At 39.5% G+C, this 17,638-nt stretch overlaps 1 protein-coding gene across 6 annotated transcripts in view; it reads left to right on the top strand.

Moving 5' to 3' along the window:
- Nucleotides 1-17,638, top strand: part of CCDC178 (coiled-coil domain containing 178) — a 281,148-nt gene that overhangs the window by 243,586 nt on the left and 19,924 nt on the right. For all 6 annotated transcript variants that reach the window (XM_053249036.1, XM_053249040.1, XM_053249034.1 and 3 more), the window contains one exon: nucleotides 11,243-11,377. In XM_053249036.1, the coding sequence (XP_053105011.1) occupies nucleotides 11,243-11,377 (135 nt within the window). The remainder of the gene's footprint in view (nucleotides 1-11,242; nucleotides 11,378-17,638) is intronic.

Below are 17,638 nucleotides of genomic sequence, written 5' to 3'. Positions count from 1 at the left end.
GACTGGCTTAGTAATTCATCAAGCTTCTTCTGTAAAGAAACTGAAAATATGTGTCTGTTTTTTTATAATTCCTCAGTTCTGGATTAATTTTTTCAACAATGACCACATAGGCTTTTCAAGCAGGGAGAGTCGCTCCTGGCCTTGTTGCAAATGCAGTGCTGGCTGGAATATGCTTGAAAACGGGGGGGGGGGTGTGCGGCTCCATTTGTGAGAGTGCCATGCCCCCTACATCTGACGTCAGACACAGGGGGCGTGGCTGGGGGGTGGGCGCCGCCGCCGAGCTGAATCAGGGCCGTCTGCGGATTTCTTATGCACCTGATACAAATAATTATTTCATATAGAGTCCACAGTGAACCAGAAATCATCTTTCTTAGATTTCTTAAAAAACTACAAATAGAGAAAATCAAAATCTGGCTTGTAACTCATTAACATCTTAACTATTATTGGCAAAGACATATAAAAATAGATTCAGATCATTTTAGGACACCAGTCAATTAACCACTCTGATATTGGCAATTGTGTCAATTGTCTGCTTATTATTGATAATATCTGATTATGGTCATATATTCCAGAAAGTCAAGAATGTCTTTATGTAGATGGTGGCCTACCTTTTTAATTGTGTAATGGGCCCTATACAGGCATTCATTCCAGGTAGGGAAGGAGGGGCTTGGGGACATGTCTGCTGGAGCTGTCTCTGACTTGCATGCATTCCTGTATGCACAATACATACCCTGGAAAAATGTGTGGTGTGGATTGCACATATGGAAGCCTGTGTCAGCTGTATACATAGGTATATACATATAGGTGTATGTGCTTAGGCTCTGTGTACACAGGACGTTTGAATGAACAGAGGTTAAGGGTGGGGCTGGTGGGCAGAGCCCAGTCCCTCCACCTTCAAGAGTTTATTTCTATCCAGATGGGTGCCTGGACAGGACAACGGTTTCGTTTGATAATAAAGGCAGGAATTAGAGTCTCTTGTTGCCCCCTCTTTCTCTCTCCATTTAACAGTAGGCAGCCTTTGTCCTGCTTTACACCCTTATTTTATAATGCTCTGGACTATCCCTGGCACCTAACTTATTTTTTTAAATTGAACTCTTGAATTTAAATGATGTACATTTATATGTGATTAACATTGTTAGTTATAATTACAGTCCTTTACAAATTAATTTCATTTGTTCTTAACAGTTAACTTGGCTTTTAAAAAATAATTAACATCAACTTTTCTGTCTTCGCAACTGTTCCACTAAATTAATGCTGTAAACATATGGCCATTATTTCACCATATTTGCCTAGTCAATTTTGACCAGTCAAAGGAGTAACAAAGAGTAGTGAAAAAATGCATATGAAAAAACTGATCAACTATATGCACATCTAATGTGATAACAAATATCCAAACTTCTTTTGAGGATGTTTGAAGATCTTCTACTATCTAGAATGTTTTGAAGGAAATTGAGATGTGCCGAACATTTCGACCATGAAATGTTTTGACTTGAAACGGGCCATTTCAAGTGTTTAGAGTTCAAAATAAAATGGGCCTTTTAGAAGGGCCTGTTTCACTCTCAGAGCAGAACAACCCTCTTTCAATCGAAATGTTGCAACATTTTAAGCATGATTTTGGAGGCCTGTTTTCCCCTTGTGATTGGTTTTCTGGCACAGGCTTCCAATTGGTTTGTGATTTCCTTGCTTCTTGGTTAGCTTGTTATCATACAAATCAAGTGTTGTCATGGGCAACTGTACATTGGTTGGGGGGAGGGGGAGGGGAAACACAAAAGGAGGGAATCTCAAATTCAAAATGTATTCAAAGGGACTGGGAGGCAGAAAGAACCCTTCTTGAAGAAGAGGATACATTAAGAACAGAGAGGAGGAAGGAAGGTTTGATTTTGTGGCTTTCTTTTCTTAGCACTGAGTATAAAATGCTGTGCTATTGGTGCTATAACTATCTGGTTTTGCTGGAACTCAGATTGACAGAGGCAGAACTTGGGTGCCTCCCTGCCTTGAATTGTGATTTGGTTTGTTTATGAGATAGTGTTGTGGTGAGAAATGGATGCAGCACTCTCACTCGCCCGTTCTCTCTCTCTCTCTCTCTCTCTTTCGTAATTTTTCTTGGTGATTGCTATGATGAGCTCCATGCCTGGCCTTGGGACTAGCTTGTGTTTTACTCACTGCTCTGCAATCTGCATTGCAAGGTATACTCAGTCAAAAAAGTGGCTGAAGTTGCTCTCGTTGAGCTTATGGCTATGCTTGCTGATAAGTAAGGGTGCTGCTGTGGCAGCTGTTGCAATGCTAGGAAGTAACGTAAGGAGTCATAATTGTGTGTGAGAGAACAACTGGTGTCAGTTATGTTACTGCAGGGCAGGCACTGTGGCTTAGGGGTGTGTGAGCTGGCTTGAGGTCGAGCCAGTTCGAGCTTGAACTGGCTTGGCTCAAAGACTCAACCTCAAGCCAAATTGGGTGCAGTTCAGCTCGAGGTCAAGCTGAACCGGCCAAGCCAGTTTGGGCCCAGTGTGAGGGTGCCTGAGTCATGCAAATGGCCAGTGCGTATGCACGGCAGCCCCAAAAATGGCCACTGCACTGTTTTGACAAAGCATTCCAGCCATTTTGCATTTTGTTTCGAGCTTGAAACAGAATGTAAAATCCATTTCATGTGCATCCCTAGAAAGAGACTGGGTGGTGTAAGACAGTGTTTTAAGGTTTTATGTCATTAAACACTCTTAAAATATATTGCCTGATCCATGACTGACAGGAATTAACAGTTGTTACTGAAGCAATAGTACTATATAGTTACAGTTTTCTAACATAAGTTATAGTCTTCACACAGTGCTTAATTAATCTATGGAATTTGCTGCCACATCAAGATGTCATGATCACTAACTTAGATGGCTTTAAAAGGGGGATTAGACAAATTCATGGAGGACAAGTCCATCAATAGCTGCTTGTCTTAATGACTATATGCTCCCTCCAGGTTTAGAGGTGGTATACTTCTGAATACCAGTTAGATGTGAAGAACTCACTGATAAACCATTGTTTATGTTTGTATATGTTCCTTGGTCTGGAGGTTAGTGAGGTAAGTATGGCAACTGTTGCTAGCTACTAGGATTGACAGGAAGGGTTCCATGGATCTCAGAACCTAGGGTCTAAACATTCTAAACTAAATGGCCCCAGGTGTTGTAGCCTTGCCTCATGAGGAAGGTGCTCTAGGCCCCTGGTTGCCCTCTTCTGAAACTTTTCCATTTCTACAATATCCTTTTTTTTACATGTGGTAACCAGAATAGTACACAGTACTCCAGGTGTGGTCGCACCATAGCCTTGTATAAGGGCATTATAATATTAGCAGTTTTATTTTCAGTCCCCTTCCTAATGATCCCTAGCATGGAATTGGCCTTTTTCACAGCTGCCGCACATTGAGTCGACACTTTTAACGAGCTGTCCACCATGACCTCAAGATCTCTCTCCTGGTTAGTCACCGACAGCTCAGATCCCATTAGCATATACTTGAAGTTGGGGGTTTTCGTCCCAATGTGCATCACTCTACACTTGCCAACACTGAACCGCATTTGCAATTTTTCGCCCACTCACGCAACCAAAAACAAACCTTTTGTACATTATGAGAAAACTGTGAAGTTTTCTAAGCAATGGTGCTTGTTTTTCATATATTAGTCCTACGAGTTCAAGAGAAATACACACTTTGATTCTCCCCCTTTCATATTAATTGAGGAGAAATTTTAATATTGAGATTAAAATATTGAAATTTTAATGTGAAATTTTAATATTAAGACCCTCAAGCAGCCTGTTTTTGCAGGCTTTTAACTGAAATTAATTTTAATAACCTGTTTTATTTTCTGATATTGTTTTTATTGTGTTTCGTGGGATTTTAATCTGTTTTTACACTTTTATATTATGTTTTAAATTTTGTACACCACCTAGAGATGTACATATTAGGTGGTATAAAAATATGATAAATAATAAATATTTCTACCAAGTCTTGCTTTGCTATGGTCTAATGAGTAATGTAAATAAAACCTATCTAATCTAATCTGTACCTTGACCCATTTTATCTGTCTAATCTACACCTTGCCTCTGAACGTTCCAACTGTTCTGGGAGCCATTTTGAAATCCAAAATGGCACTCTATTGGCCCCTGCATATGCACAGTGGCCATTTGTGTGGTCAACACCACCATGCAAATGGTCACTGTGTGTGGATTCTGAAATGGTGTGTGGGATGTCTCAGGACGTTTCTAATGTTCCAAGATCATTCCATTGGACCAACTGGCTTGACAACCGTTCCACACATTTTGTGTTCCATTTCAAGCTCAGAATGGAATGCAAAATGTGTTCTGACATCCCTAGAAGACACCAGCAACAGCCACTGGAGCGATGCTATCTTGGAATTGAATATAAGAGAATATAAGAGAATCACCACTTTAAAAAGGTGCCTCTTTGCTTTGTTGGGAGTGGTACACAAAAGGAGGAGAAAGCCATTTCTGCTAATTGTGACAAACCTGACAAATGGTCAGTTGAAAAAGACCATGCAGCAGTGTTATTCCCTCCACCCTGTATTTGGTCTCTGTGTCCCTTTTCATGCACTTAAGCCACACTCTTCACAACTTACAGCTGAAATTCCTAGATCCACTACCTTACCTCTGGCCAAAATACATAACATTTCACCCAAGAACAACAGGTTTTAGAATTATATTCAGTGTACACATTGAGGCTGACAAACAAAATATAGTATAGTCAAATATAAATGGCACCAAAGCTATAAATGATGCAAGTTGAAATTCACCAGTTTACTTTCTATGTTCCAGACACTTTTCCTCCCTGTGATCTCAACAGTCTAAATAATTCTGATTAGAATAAAAGCTAATTAAGAGGTTTGGTTCAAGGATGCATCTAACAATTGTGTAAGAATTACAACTGAAATAATAATTTGCAAACAAGTAAAATAAAACAAAGATTTGTGTAAGTAGAAAAATCTAGTGTTTAAAAATCACTGTAATTGTTCAGTCAAAGCACTAGCATAGCAAAGGTTTGTTTATCCCAAGGAAGTAGACTAGCAATGGTCACAGCAGATAGATACTGTGAAGAAGAATATTAGCTCATATTGGTTACTGCCTTTTCTTGTAAGCACACCAGCAAATCACCTTTGTGTTTTATGTTTCCCTATATTATTTTAAGAACATTAAATCATATAATTAGAAACTGAATTTCTAGATTCATCTTAAAAATACTTCTTCATGTTTTATCATATAATATTGCTGCTTGTCTCAAAGCATTCAAACCTGGACTAATACTAAAAGAACTAAAGTGATGCTTTCCCTCTCTACTTCTGTTAGGCTTTTATTCATTTCTAAATTAGATACAGGTTGTTGACAAAAGAGCTTCATTTAAATGAGCTATAAAATCTTTAACAACAATCCTCTGTGGAACAGATTTGACAATAAAGAAATATCTTTTTACCTAGGCACTTGGAGTAGTAGCATAGTATTAAAAGATAAATATTAGCTAGATTTTGCTCATAATTCTGTCTTTCTTGCATTGCCAAAGCCTGTCGAGTTGTTTTGTCACTGTTTGCGTTGTAACAATGAATGGTAGCGATATGGCTTATATAGTTTACTTAGTATGCGACATTGCATTATTAAATTAATACGGCACATGCTGGATTGCCTGATATGTTTAATTATCATTTGGAAAAGAAAGGACATTTAGAAAACCCACATTTTCTGCAAGGCCTTTGGTTTAACACCTTAATCCTCAACTGAAACCAAGCTTAAGTACATGTAACTGCATTAGTTCACATTCATCCTTTGCTATCCTTGTCACTCTCTCTCCTCCTGTTGGCTTTGTGAGCACTTCGTAGGCAGGAACCTGTTGTCCTGTTGTTTATGAAACTCTCAAAACCATCATGTATATTATTAATCCAAGTTTATGGGAGAGAAATATGGACCTTGGCCAGGATCCAAAGAGATCTCTTGCCTATGTGAGCCCAAGGGCTTGTGCACCCGGTGGGATATTGTGACATTTTCCCTTTGAACAGCAGGCCTGTCCCCACACTTTTGAAGCTTTCCTCAGGTTCCATGCAGTAATAGAGAGGGGATTAATGCTGTTAATGAAGCATTAGCATGCCCCTTGGGCATTCAAACCATGGTCTGGGCATTAAAGCCCTAGTGTCTAGAACCTGAAGCCTGATTCTTGTGGCTACTTGATATGTCTGTAAAGTCATCATTGGATTATTTTTACTCATCATGTTGGCACGATCATGTTCATATGATGCCACTCTCATATGGTAAAATCAAAAGTTATCAAGTTATTAGCACTATTAGTCTACTAAGCTTGTGTTTCTCAAACAGCAACCCACCCCACTATCGCATGGTAAAACAACTGAAACTGAGAGGATTGTTAAAAGCAATTTGTGGTATGTCATTTTGGTTTGCGGTTCAAAGTAGAAAAATCCCACTGAAAGCCCATTGTCCCCACACCCCAGTCCCGAGGAGGACACAGATGCAATCGGCTTGGATAAAAGGGGCCACAACTTTATTAATATGGTACAATCAGCAAATTGTGCAAAACAGACTCCACCCCGCAACAGTGCAGGCCTAACTAAGGCCGGATTAGAACTTTGCTATCCTCACCCATGCCTAAAATGGATGATACACCCTGACTCAGAACAGGATAAACCCACTTCATCCCCCTCATTCTCAACCCCTCAGGGTCAGGGCAACTTCTACAGTTTCACACACCCCAAGCCGCTCAGCCTTTAATGTTTATGAAGCCCTGAAGCAGGTTTCCTGGCGAATCAAAGTCCCTGAGCCTCAAAGCCTCTGAGGACCAATTGACCAATCTACCCTTCTTAAACTGTCCAAGGGTGCTCACCTATCTCAAACCCTTATACACCTCCAGCCATCCCTCACGGTACCTGCCCAGCTGTGACCTTCCTAAAACTAGGAAATGCAGAATGGAGTGGGCAAAAAGACCCCCAGCACAAAGGAAGAGGAGGCGAGGGGGCTGCTCAAGCGGTGCGCGGTTCCTGCCATCCGACAAGCCCCAACCAATTGGGGCGCTCCTAGGGACTGTGCTGAGGGGGTGGGACAAGGAACCATCCCCCAGCACAAGGCTGTAGGATGGGAACAATCTCCAGTGTGACAGTTTCACAAAATCTTGTATGATAATTGCAGACATTCTTTCTGAATTGGACTATTAATAAGAGGTACTTTCACTTTAAAAAATATTGGATTGCCTTTTATAATAAAACTACTGTATATTTGTGCAAATGGAAAGAGGTGGAGAAGCAATTTTTTACCAATCCTCCCTTCCCTCTGCAGCCCACAAAAGTCTGCTCCTAAGGTTCTCCCAACTCCCAGGGACATATTTTCAGGCAGCAAAGGGATTTGCAGAGGGAAAGGGGGATGAGGGAAAATCATTCTTCTCCCCTTTGTGTGAGTAGAGTATCTTTCATTTGCATAAGTACTAGTCTGGGTGTTGCCCATTGCTTTTGCTAAATAAATGTAAACTTCAATTAGAGAAATAAATACATGTTGATTACTAAAGTAATGTACTGACATACTTGGAACACCATAAAACAGTATGGCCCACATGTTCTGCAGCCACAGGAGAGCAGAATAAAGGCTGCAGCTTTGCAGGGAGCAAAGGATTGTTCGGCTGCTGAGCGTGGGCAGAGGAGATGGGGAAATAATTTTGGCTTCTCTCTCCTCCCTCTAAAATCCGTTTTTACTTGCAGAAATATTTCCCTGAGGGTTGTGCAGCCCTTAGGATCATATTTCTGCAAGTAAAAATGACAGAGGGCGGGGAGAAAATCTAAAATTGAGCTAAAATTGCTTCCTCCTCCCTTATGCTTAGCTGCAGAACAGGACATTGCTGCAGCTATGCTGCAGCATCTCATGAGGATGCAGCCCTCTACTATTCTCCTATGGCTGAGGAAAATGTGGGCCTATATAAATACTGGCTGACATCAAGACTAACAAAGCCTACATGCAGTAGGCTGCATTCCAGAGTAAAGATCATTGGCACTCATGCAAGGGGTGCTATTTTCACTGATCTCCCCTTTCCTCTGAAGCACATGAAGCCTCCTGAAAATATGTTCCTGAGGTCACACTGTGAGTGCGACCACAGAACAGAGGAAATTGAGGCTCAGCAACAATCTCCACCTGCATGAGCACCTGCAGGGCTTTAGTCTGTAACTCTGCATGCATGGAGGGTCTGTAACTCTGCATGCATACTTTTTTGTATGCTTGCTTCATTAGCTTGGATGTCAGCCAGTAAGTATTATTCAGTATTGTAGCTGTTTTCATGACAGCAATTTTGCTTAGATTTTTCCAAAATCATATTTTGGCCAAAAAAACCCTGAGTGTTGAAATATATGTTTGAAAAGGCCATTGATTTATATAGATTCTGTGAATTTACTGCTTTAGCTACCTTCAATTTAAAGAAAACTGTTTAAAGACTAGATTTAGGCACAGTACAAAGTATTGGCCACCAAAGAATGGTTCTGTCCTACGATGTATTGTTTACATCATAGGACGGAACTGTTTTCCTGCTAACTGAGCAAACAGGCACCTTTTAATTTAGCAGGGGGAAAGCAACTGGTCCTATCCATTCTTCAGCACAGAATCCTTCCAGTGGCTGTTGCTGGTGTCTAACTTATGTTTCTTTTTTAGATTGTGAGCCCTTTGGGGACATGGAGCCATTTTATTTATTTATTTATATCTATGTAAGCTGCTTTGGGAACTTTTGTTGGAAAGCAGTATATAAATATTCATCATATTCATTGTTGTCGTATTGTTATTTGTGCATTATTTTTATTATTGACTTCAACAGGCTGGAAGATTTCCAAAGAAATAGTATACCATTGTAATCTGGTTGACAAGAATGTTTAGAAAGGTTATATAGTGACAATAATGATTGACATATTACTGAGACTATTGTGACATAACTTTAAAAAAAATGGGGGGCAGGATCCAAACTAAGATAGTTATGACTAAGCACCATTGAAAGCAATGAAATAATTTAGTCATGACTAACTTCTTAGGATTTAGGAGTTAGTCTGGATTCTGCTCATTGTTTTAAAATATTTATTAAAGTTTGTCTAATGTGGTGTTTTTTTTTAAAAAAAAGTTTTATGCCTCTAAAATAAATAAATGTGGCCAAGATCCAAAGAGCTACTTTAGGTATACCCAAGGACTAGGGCATGCCCAGTGGGATTTTTGCCTTTAAACAAATTCCTGTGGTGATCAAATTTTGGTCACCACATCTAAAAAAAGGACATTGTAGATCTGGAAAAGGTGCAGAAGAGGGCAACCGAGATGATCAGGGGCCTAGAGCCTTTCTTATGAGGCAAGACTACAACACCTATGGCTTTTTAGTTTAGGAAAAAGACAACTGCGGGGAAACATGATGGAGGTCTATAAAATCATGCATGGTGTGGAGAAAGTGGATAGAGAGAAATTCTTCTCCCTCTCACATAACACTAGAACCAGGGGTCATCCCATGAAATTGATTTCCAGGAAATCTAGGACCAACAAACTGAAGTACTTTTTCATACCACTTATAATCCACTTGTGGAATTCTCTGCTTCAAGATGTGGTGACAGCCAACAACCTGGATGGCTTTAAGAAGGGTTTGGATAACTTCATGGAGGAGAGGTCTATCAACGGCTTCTAGTCGGAGGGCTGTAGGACACCTCCAGCCTCAAAGGCAGGATGCCTCTGAGTACCAGTTGCAGGGGAGTAACAGCAGGAGAGAGGGCATGCCCTCAACTCCTGCCTGTGGCTTCCAGCGGCATCTGGTGGGCTGCTGTGCGAAACAGGATGCTGGACTAGATGGGCCTTGCTTGGGCCTGATCCAGCAGGGCTGTTCTTATATTCCTATATAGTATTATAGGCTGCTTTTGAAAGTTCCCTGGCTTTCAAAGTGGTTTGCCATGTAGGGCAAAGATGGGAGTGGGGTCGCTGATGTTCAAGAAATAACAACGCTCTCTAGGAACATGGACTGAACATGGACTGAACATGGACCATTCTTACAATCCCGGCCTCAAATATATAAATATATTTTAAATGAGTATTAGATCATTTGCTTTGTGGATTATTTTCAGATGTGAATGGCATGTATGACCAGATGTAAAACTGCTATGCCAGGTATCAGAATTATTTTGATAAAGTTAGGATAATTACAAATAATGGCAATACCAATACAAAATGAAGACGTACTTGTTTCCCCAGGCCTGCAACTGAGATCCGATTTTTAAATTTTAATGTGTTTTTAACATGTTTTAATATAATTTTTTATCTTATAGTTTTAAAATGTGTTATATTTTATGTTTTAATTCTGTACACCACCTCGTGATTTTCATACTAGGAAGTATATAAATTCAATCAATCAATCTATCTATCAATCAAGGTAAATAATATGGTTGAGATAAATGTCAAATGTGTTTAATATTCTTTTTGAGACTGAGTTGTTTTGCAGTTAGAAATATGTATAAGAATAAATTATCTTTATATATTTGTGTGTGTGTGTGTGTGTGTGTGTGTGTGTGTGTGTGTCCGTGAGTGTACAGACAGATATAGTAGTGTCACTTTCAGCGGCTGCCTTAACTGCAATTTAGTGCAGTTAGATGCTTTTGTGTCACATGGTTATAGCTAGGTAGATTAATAGGGAGTTCTATGTGGAAATTTCTTTCCTGTTATTGTTCTCCCTTAGCTGCTGATGGTGGAGTTAATTCTCTTTAGTTTTGTCATGCTCTGAAGCACACATTGCCAAGCTATGATAAGCTTTACAAGGAAAAATGAGCCACAGTGTCCATCAAAGTCTTAAACTTGCATTTTAAACTTTGGCCTGACCTGATGTGCCATTCAAAATGCTTCAAAAGATTATTTTTTTAAGAAAGGTTCAATATGTCCCGAGGCTATCGGTTTTGAGTTAAACTGGGTGAAGTAGAAATATTTTACTCATCAGCTTTGCAGTCACAGAGTTTGCCTCAGCTAGAACAAAACTGCTGAGGCATTTAGAGAAAATTAACCCCCCATCCTGGCAGCCAGATGTGACTGGTTTCTGATGAATGCACATGAGTGGGCTGAAAAATCAAGAGACTGTGAAATTCCTGTCAGGTCCGTACAGTGCAGAATGGGCTATTGACTGCTTTCTATATTTCCCTCCATCATTCTTCTTGAACACTGCCATTAATTTCCTCTCCCACTCTGACTTATTTTTTCCCCTTTCCTCTTTTAGCTCTCTCGGCTGCAAAGCAAGATGCACGGGGTATTGGTGGAGTGCTTCAAACTGCGAGGCCTCTATAGCCAAGCGGGGCTGGCGAAGTTCCAGGCAGCTTCTCATGAGAATGTTCAGAAAATATTAGCTGTGCAGGTAGGTGATTGCAGGGAAGTAGGAAAGATCATTCTGATCTAGATTGAAAAGCAAATGATGGGTAGTGTGATGAAGCATTAAAACCATATCCCATCAGAGTTTTGTAAATTTTTAACCTCTTTAATAAACTGGAATTGCATGAAGGATGAATCCAGTAGTACATGTACCAAAGATAGATATTTTTTAAAGAGGAAGTCACATTTTTTCTCAGAAACCTTTAAAAATATTATTATTATAAATACTTTTATTCTTAACAGTTGGAAAAATCAAAGGCATTACTAGGGTTGTTAATATATTATACAATATGCTACAGAACACTCCTTTCTTCTCGTGTTATTGTCATTACAAATAATATGATCAGTTTTTCTCATCTGATTTCCTTTGCATAGATTACCTGTTTAGCTAAAGACCATAGCTTCATATAGGATCTAAATGCATAAGAAAGAACATTTGCTTATAAGGTTCAGCTAAGATTACCACATGTTCACTGGAGTTTTATGCAGAACAATCCTATGATGATTGTGAGTGTGTGTGTGCGCGCGCGCACACGTGTGTGTGTTAATGACTCTGTAGGATGGCTCAAATAGTTACTTACATCCCCTAAAACAGTAGCATTTCTATAAAAACACATCTCCTGTAGCTGATAGTCATAACTGGATGGTGCTGGAGAAACTTCTGTTTAAAAAATGGCCTCAGAGGAATTAAAATACAGGTGGCCCTCGTTATCCATGGACACTGTATCTGCAGTCCTGAATATCTGCAATTGGGTCTTAGAGGCACTGTTTCATTATTCACTGGTAGAAAAATAGGCGGAATTTGTCTATCTGCAGTTTTGAGTGGCTGAATATGATCCGAAAATTGCTTCCAATTTCATTTCTGGTTGCTATTTTCCAGCAGAGAGCCATTTTGTAGCTCTGTGGGTTTTTTTAAGTCTATATTTTGGTGAATATTAAACCATTTGTGGGGTTGGGGGGCATTGCTAGAGAGCTGGAAACCTGGAGAATAAGGTATGGTCCTTTTCGTCTCTTATTTCTGCCCCTCGCCCTTGCTTTTTTGGCCCTTGCTGCGGTTGTTAAGAACCTGATCCCCGCAATTCCCATTGACCCAAGATTTCATTATTCGTGGTTTGCAGATTCACACCAATAGACAAGAACGAAACCACCGTGAATAATGAATGCCGCCTGTATTTATTTTATTTGAAATATGTATACACTGCGCTTGAAGACAAGATCTCTGATGGTGGAATTTTCTCAGGGAAATACCATTATCATGGGACTGGTTCTGATAATACTGTCTACCAGTGCACATAGGTAGCCCATATGATTAGGCGCACTTTGGACATTCTCGTCAAGTGGTGTGGGACATGTGCACCCCCATTTTTAATCGTGTGATAGATAATGGTGGTGGACAGTGTTATCCAAACCAGTCCTATGACACTAACATTTCCCTGAGAAATTTATACTACTTAATGTAGTATTTGAGCCATCTGGACATTTTGCCCTCTACATAACTACGTGGAACAGAACATCATGCCAGATTAGGGGAGCAGGACTTATGTACCCACATTTTTAATTGCATGGTGGGTGGTGCTGGCAGACAGTATTGTCCAGGGGCCAATCTGATTAAGCTAACATGATCCCACATTCAGACCCAGACACTGACATTCTATATTAATGCCAAGCTACAACCCTGTGTAGGGTTTTTTGTTTGTTTGTTTGTTTTTGTTTGTTTACTTTTTAAAAAAAATTAACAAAATTAATCTGCAAAAGGGACAGGACTTCTTCACTTTTTCTTCCAGCAGGTTTTCCACTTTGAAAAACCCAAACCTTCCCAAGCTCCTTACTCCTTCCCACCTGAGAGGGTGAAACAATATGGCTACCAATTTCTTTCTCCACAGAGAAAACTGCTAGAGAAGAAAGATTTTTAGCAGAATGTCCAAAGGGTTCAGAAGGTGCCCTGCTCCATAGGTCTTCTATTCCAGATTGCATCCTCTGTGAACTGATTTCATTGGGGCAGGAGGGGCATTAAGTAAAAAAACAACACATGACAGAGCAACACATATAATTTGACCCAAATAAGAGAATAAACAAATCCAGTTTCATGTTAGTATTTAATACACTATATTTTTAGACAAGTATAGATGTCTGGACCAGGGGCGTAGCAAGGTTGGAGTGGGCCCAGAGACAAGATTTTAAAATGCCCCCACCCCCACTCACTGAAGCTCAGCTCATGAAGTCTTAAATGAGGCTGAATAGTGGTAACAAAATGCATGGTAAAATATAACCTATGTGCCACAATAGAACATCATCCTAAATTATGTTTTAAAAGGTTTTGTAAATTGTGGACAATGCAAGTCATTTAATGGTCCTAGAGAAAGACATGCTGTTCTGGTAGCTCAACACTCACATCCATTTCGGAGGATGAATACAACTGAAGGAAGCCCGGGCAGGTGCACGGCTGGGGGAGTCAGTCATGTGACTTGCCTCTGGGGGGGCCCCAAGGCAGTGGGCCCCCAGACAACTGTCTCCCCTTGCCCTATTATAGTTACGCCCCTGGTCTGGACAGCACTAAAACAATGGTACCTGATTATGAAGTATTTGCACTCCTTTCTTATTTAATAGAGGGAACTGCTCAGGAATAGGAGTACAAATAACGTAATATGAAGAAGTGAAAAAGTCAAGAGAGTAATACTAAACCATCAGAAAAGTTTTGGAGATACACCCAGAAAACTCTATCCATTACCAGCCATAATAGGAAGGAGCTATGATACGCAGATATATTTTCAGAAGCACTTAAAATGTGCTGGGAATGTTAGTGATAAGTGCTAAAAGAATGGGAAACTTAGGGCCTAACTGTATCTTGCACACACAGATGCATATACATTTTCTGGATTTAAACAAAAATTGAACGATTGTCACCAGGAATGGAAGAATGCTGGATGGGGAAGAGGCACTTAATGCTTTCCCCACTGCCCATTTAAGGGGCACAGCATTTTTGCCACTCTCCATATTTCCAATCAAAATTGCCATTCCCAAGCTGCTTTTCCCTTATGTGGGGAGATGTATGGATAGCTTGAATGGCAATTACTGTATGAGTGGGAAAATGGATAGTGTGGTAAGGGTTATGCATCCCTATCTCTCTGCTGTGAAGATCGCAGCCCCACAATTCTGTTTTTCATAAGAGCGTGCGCACGCACACGCACGCACACACACACACAGTCAGGACAAAGGTACATGTATCTGCATGTAATGTCTCATTTGACCCTTTAAAAACGTCATTTTAAAACAAAATCAGAAGATTTACGCTGGGTTTTAACATCTTCCTAATATATTTGCATTAAATAGAAATACTGGGTGCTCCCAAACTGACAGCTCCTAACATTACTCTCCTGCTGTAAATTACATGCATAATAGCATAATTGCAGTTGACTTACCACATTTTGAGGGGTGTGTGTGTGCAAGCACACATCACATTGTGCCTTTTGTGTGTACATGCTGTTATGTTTTGTCCACACTAGTGAGTGTGACATAGCCATGTACTAATGGTGAGGAGAGAGGCATTGTATTAATAATAATAATAATAATAATAATAATAATACCACCTGATATGTAAATCTCTAGGCGGTGCACAAATCCCAACATTAAAATCACAGGTTAAAATACATAAATCACAATAAAAACAATATAAAACAAACTATTAAAATTAGTAAAAATCTAACTAAAAGCTTGTGAGAACAGGAAAGTCTTGAGGGTCTTCCTGAAAATAAACAGAGGAGGAGATGCTCTTATTTCAGCAGGGAGCATATTCAAAAGCCCTGGGGCAGCCACAAAGAAAGCTTGGTCCCGAGTTGCTACCAGACAAACTGGTGGCAACCGTAACCAGACCTCTCCAGGAGATCATAAAAGGCGGGAGGGTTCATGATAAAGGAGGCGCTCTCTTAAATAACCTGATCCCAAGCCGTTAAGGGCTTTATAGTTAACCAGAATTTTATTGGAACATGTCATATTTAAAATTGTATTTTAAATTTTCACTGAAGTGCTTTTTAAATTTAATTGTTATTTCACAATCACCTTTTTAAAAAGGGAGACTACAAAAGCATGTTAGCAGTTAGAAGATCAGAATATATATATATATATATATATATATATATATATATATATATATATATATCAGTGCTAAAATGGCACCAGCTGAAAAGGCAGCGTGTTTTTCTTTTTATCAATTTTTAAATTTGTACTAAAGCACTTTTTCCCATTTAAATACCATGCAAAATATCTAAATTATCTATCTATCTATCTGGCAAAATAAAGCCTGAGGAGCAACATGTTTTCGATCTTGTAGAACCTTCTGGAGTATAGGGAGTCCTTTGAACGCTAATGGCTCTTGCACAATAGCGTGCGCGCAGGGGGGGTGGGGCAGTTGTGTGAGGGCTCCCATTGCATCCTCACAGTTCCTAAAAGCATTCATGCTTCGTTAATCAGGATGTCAGCCACTGATAAAATAACCACTGAACAGAAAGGTAATGGTGGAGATGTGCTAAAGTGTAGATGCATGGTAATAGGCTCACCTGCCCCATATGCTGCACATGTCAAAACTATGCCTCTTTGCAAAGACAGAAGAGTAGCACTAGGACATTTTGACCTGTGGAAATTGTGCTACTTCTCAGTTGTTTTGAAAAAATGCAGATTTCCTGCAATCATAAAAGACAGAGATGAAACATGGGGAAAGCACAGGACAATGATATGATTATGACATCATGTAAATGCCTCATAATAAATGAGTGCACTATGCTCATGTACTGGATTAAAGGTGACCCTACTACATACTGTGGCTTTTATTAGAACCAAGTTGTTCTACAGTGCCTTTACCATAGTACCATGTGAGTCAGTATAATAGTTTACCATAGTACCATGAGTTTACCATAGTACCATGTGAGTCAGTATAATAGATGTATTGTTTGACATAGCTAAATTTCCATATTTTAGAAATTTGGGGTACAAATATGAAAGAAATATCCCCTGGGATATTTCCTTTAATTCTTTTATAATTTAAAATTTCAGCTGGCAGGGAATACATCCTTATAGTACTCTTATAATAACATCAGGTTTAAGGATGTCATTTCCAGAGACTCACATCTATCATTAGTGGAGATTTTCTTTAAAATGGAGCAAAATGTACCATGTTGGTTTCAATTTTTTAGTTAAGGGTTTTTATTAAGTATATCACTTTAGGAAACCTGTGTAATTATCTGACACCCTAAGAAACACTGATCCAGGAACAAATTTCCCCCCAAGATTTATTATCAAACATTTACCAGGAACTAAAAGGATTACAAGACAACTTGGGCAACAATGTCAAGTGCCGTTAAGCTAAAATAATGCAATATCACAAGAGATACAGCATACTATTTAATTTAGGAGTCTGGTCTCCTAATCTTGTAATAATATTAGAGAAATATATGCTAGTAATATGCTAGTATATACTAGTATCTTACTCCAAGTCAATCGTTACATACACACACACACACACACACACACACACACACACTTGTTAACTATTGGAACTCTCAACAGCTTAAGCCAACTTTTATGTAAGTATGGTGGAGGTCCAAGACCATCAAGTCCTTTTGAAAACAAGTGTTAGATGTAACCCAAGCTCTGATAGGGTATTCTTTATCTTGTGATTTACTTTGTATTTTATTGAAGTATCTGGAAAAATCAGTATTACTGGACCATTATCAGACTATAAGCATTTATGATGAAATCATCAGTATGTTCAATTTCACAAGATGCAAAGTCTTGAGATTTCTGAAAGAGATTGGTCTCCTTTTGTGGTATACATGACCACCCATTTTAATGTAAATATTAGCTCATGTGGCACTCTTTCTTTGTTGAAGTATGAACCAAATCAAGAATTTTGTTAATATTAGGGGAAAGACCACACACACACAAAAGCCTAAGTGAACAAAGCATGGCAGTTCCAGAGTCAATATCTACTATAGAAGCATCCCCTCTGTCTTGTGTCCCCATTCATAAGGCTCCTTCACACAACCACTGGCAGGGTAGGAGAAGTGCCCACAGTGGGTAAAAGATTCTTCCAGTTGGTGGTCGTGTGTTTGCAATTATATCAGTGGAGGAGGAGAGGAGCCTGATAGTGTGTGAGGCAGCAGCTGGGTAGGACGGCTTTTCCTCCTACCTCAGTAAAATGCTGGGAGTGAATCTGTGTAGGGCACACTCATCCTACCCAGGTGATGCCTTGCAC

Source organism: Hemicordylus capensis, chromosome 4, assembly GCF_027244095.1.
Source record: "Hemicordylus capensis ecotype Gifberg chromosome 4, rHemCap1.1.pri, whole genome shotgun sequence".
NCBI lineage: Eukaryota > Metazoa > Chordata > Lepidosauria > Squamata > Cordylidae > Hemicordylus > Hemicordylus capensis.
Note: the sequence above shows the minus strand (reverse complement) of the source record. Positions and strands in the feature narration are given on the sequence as shown.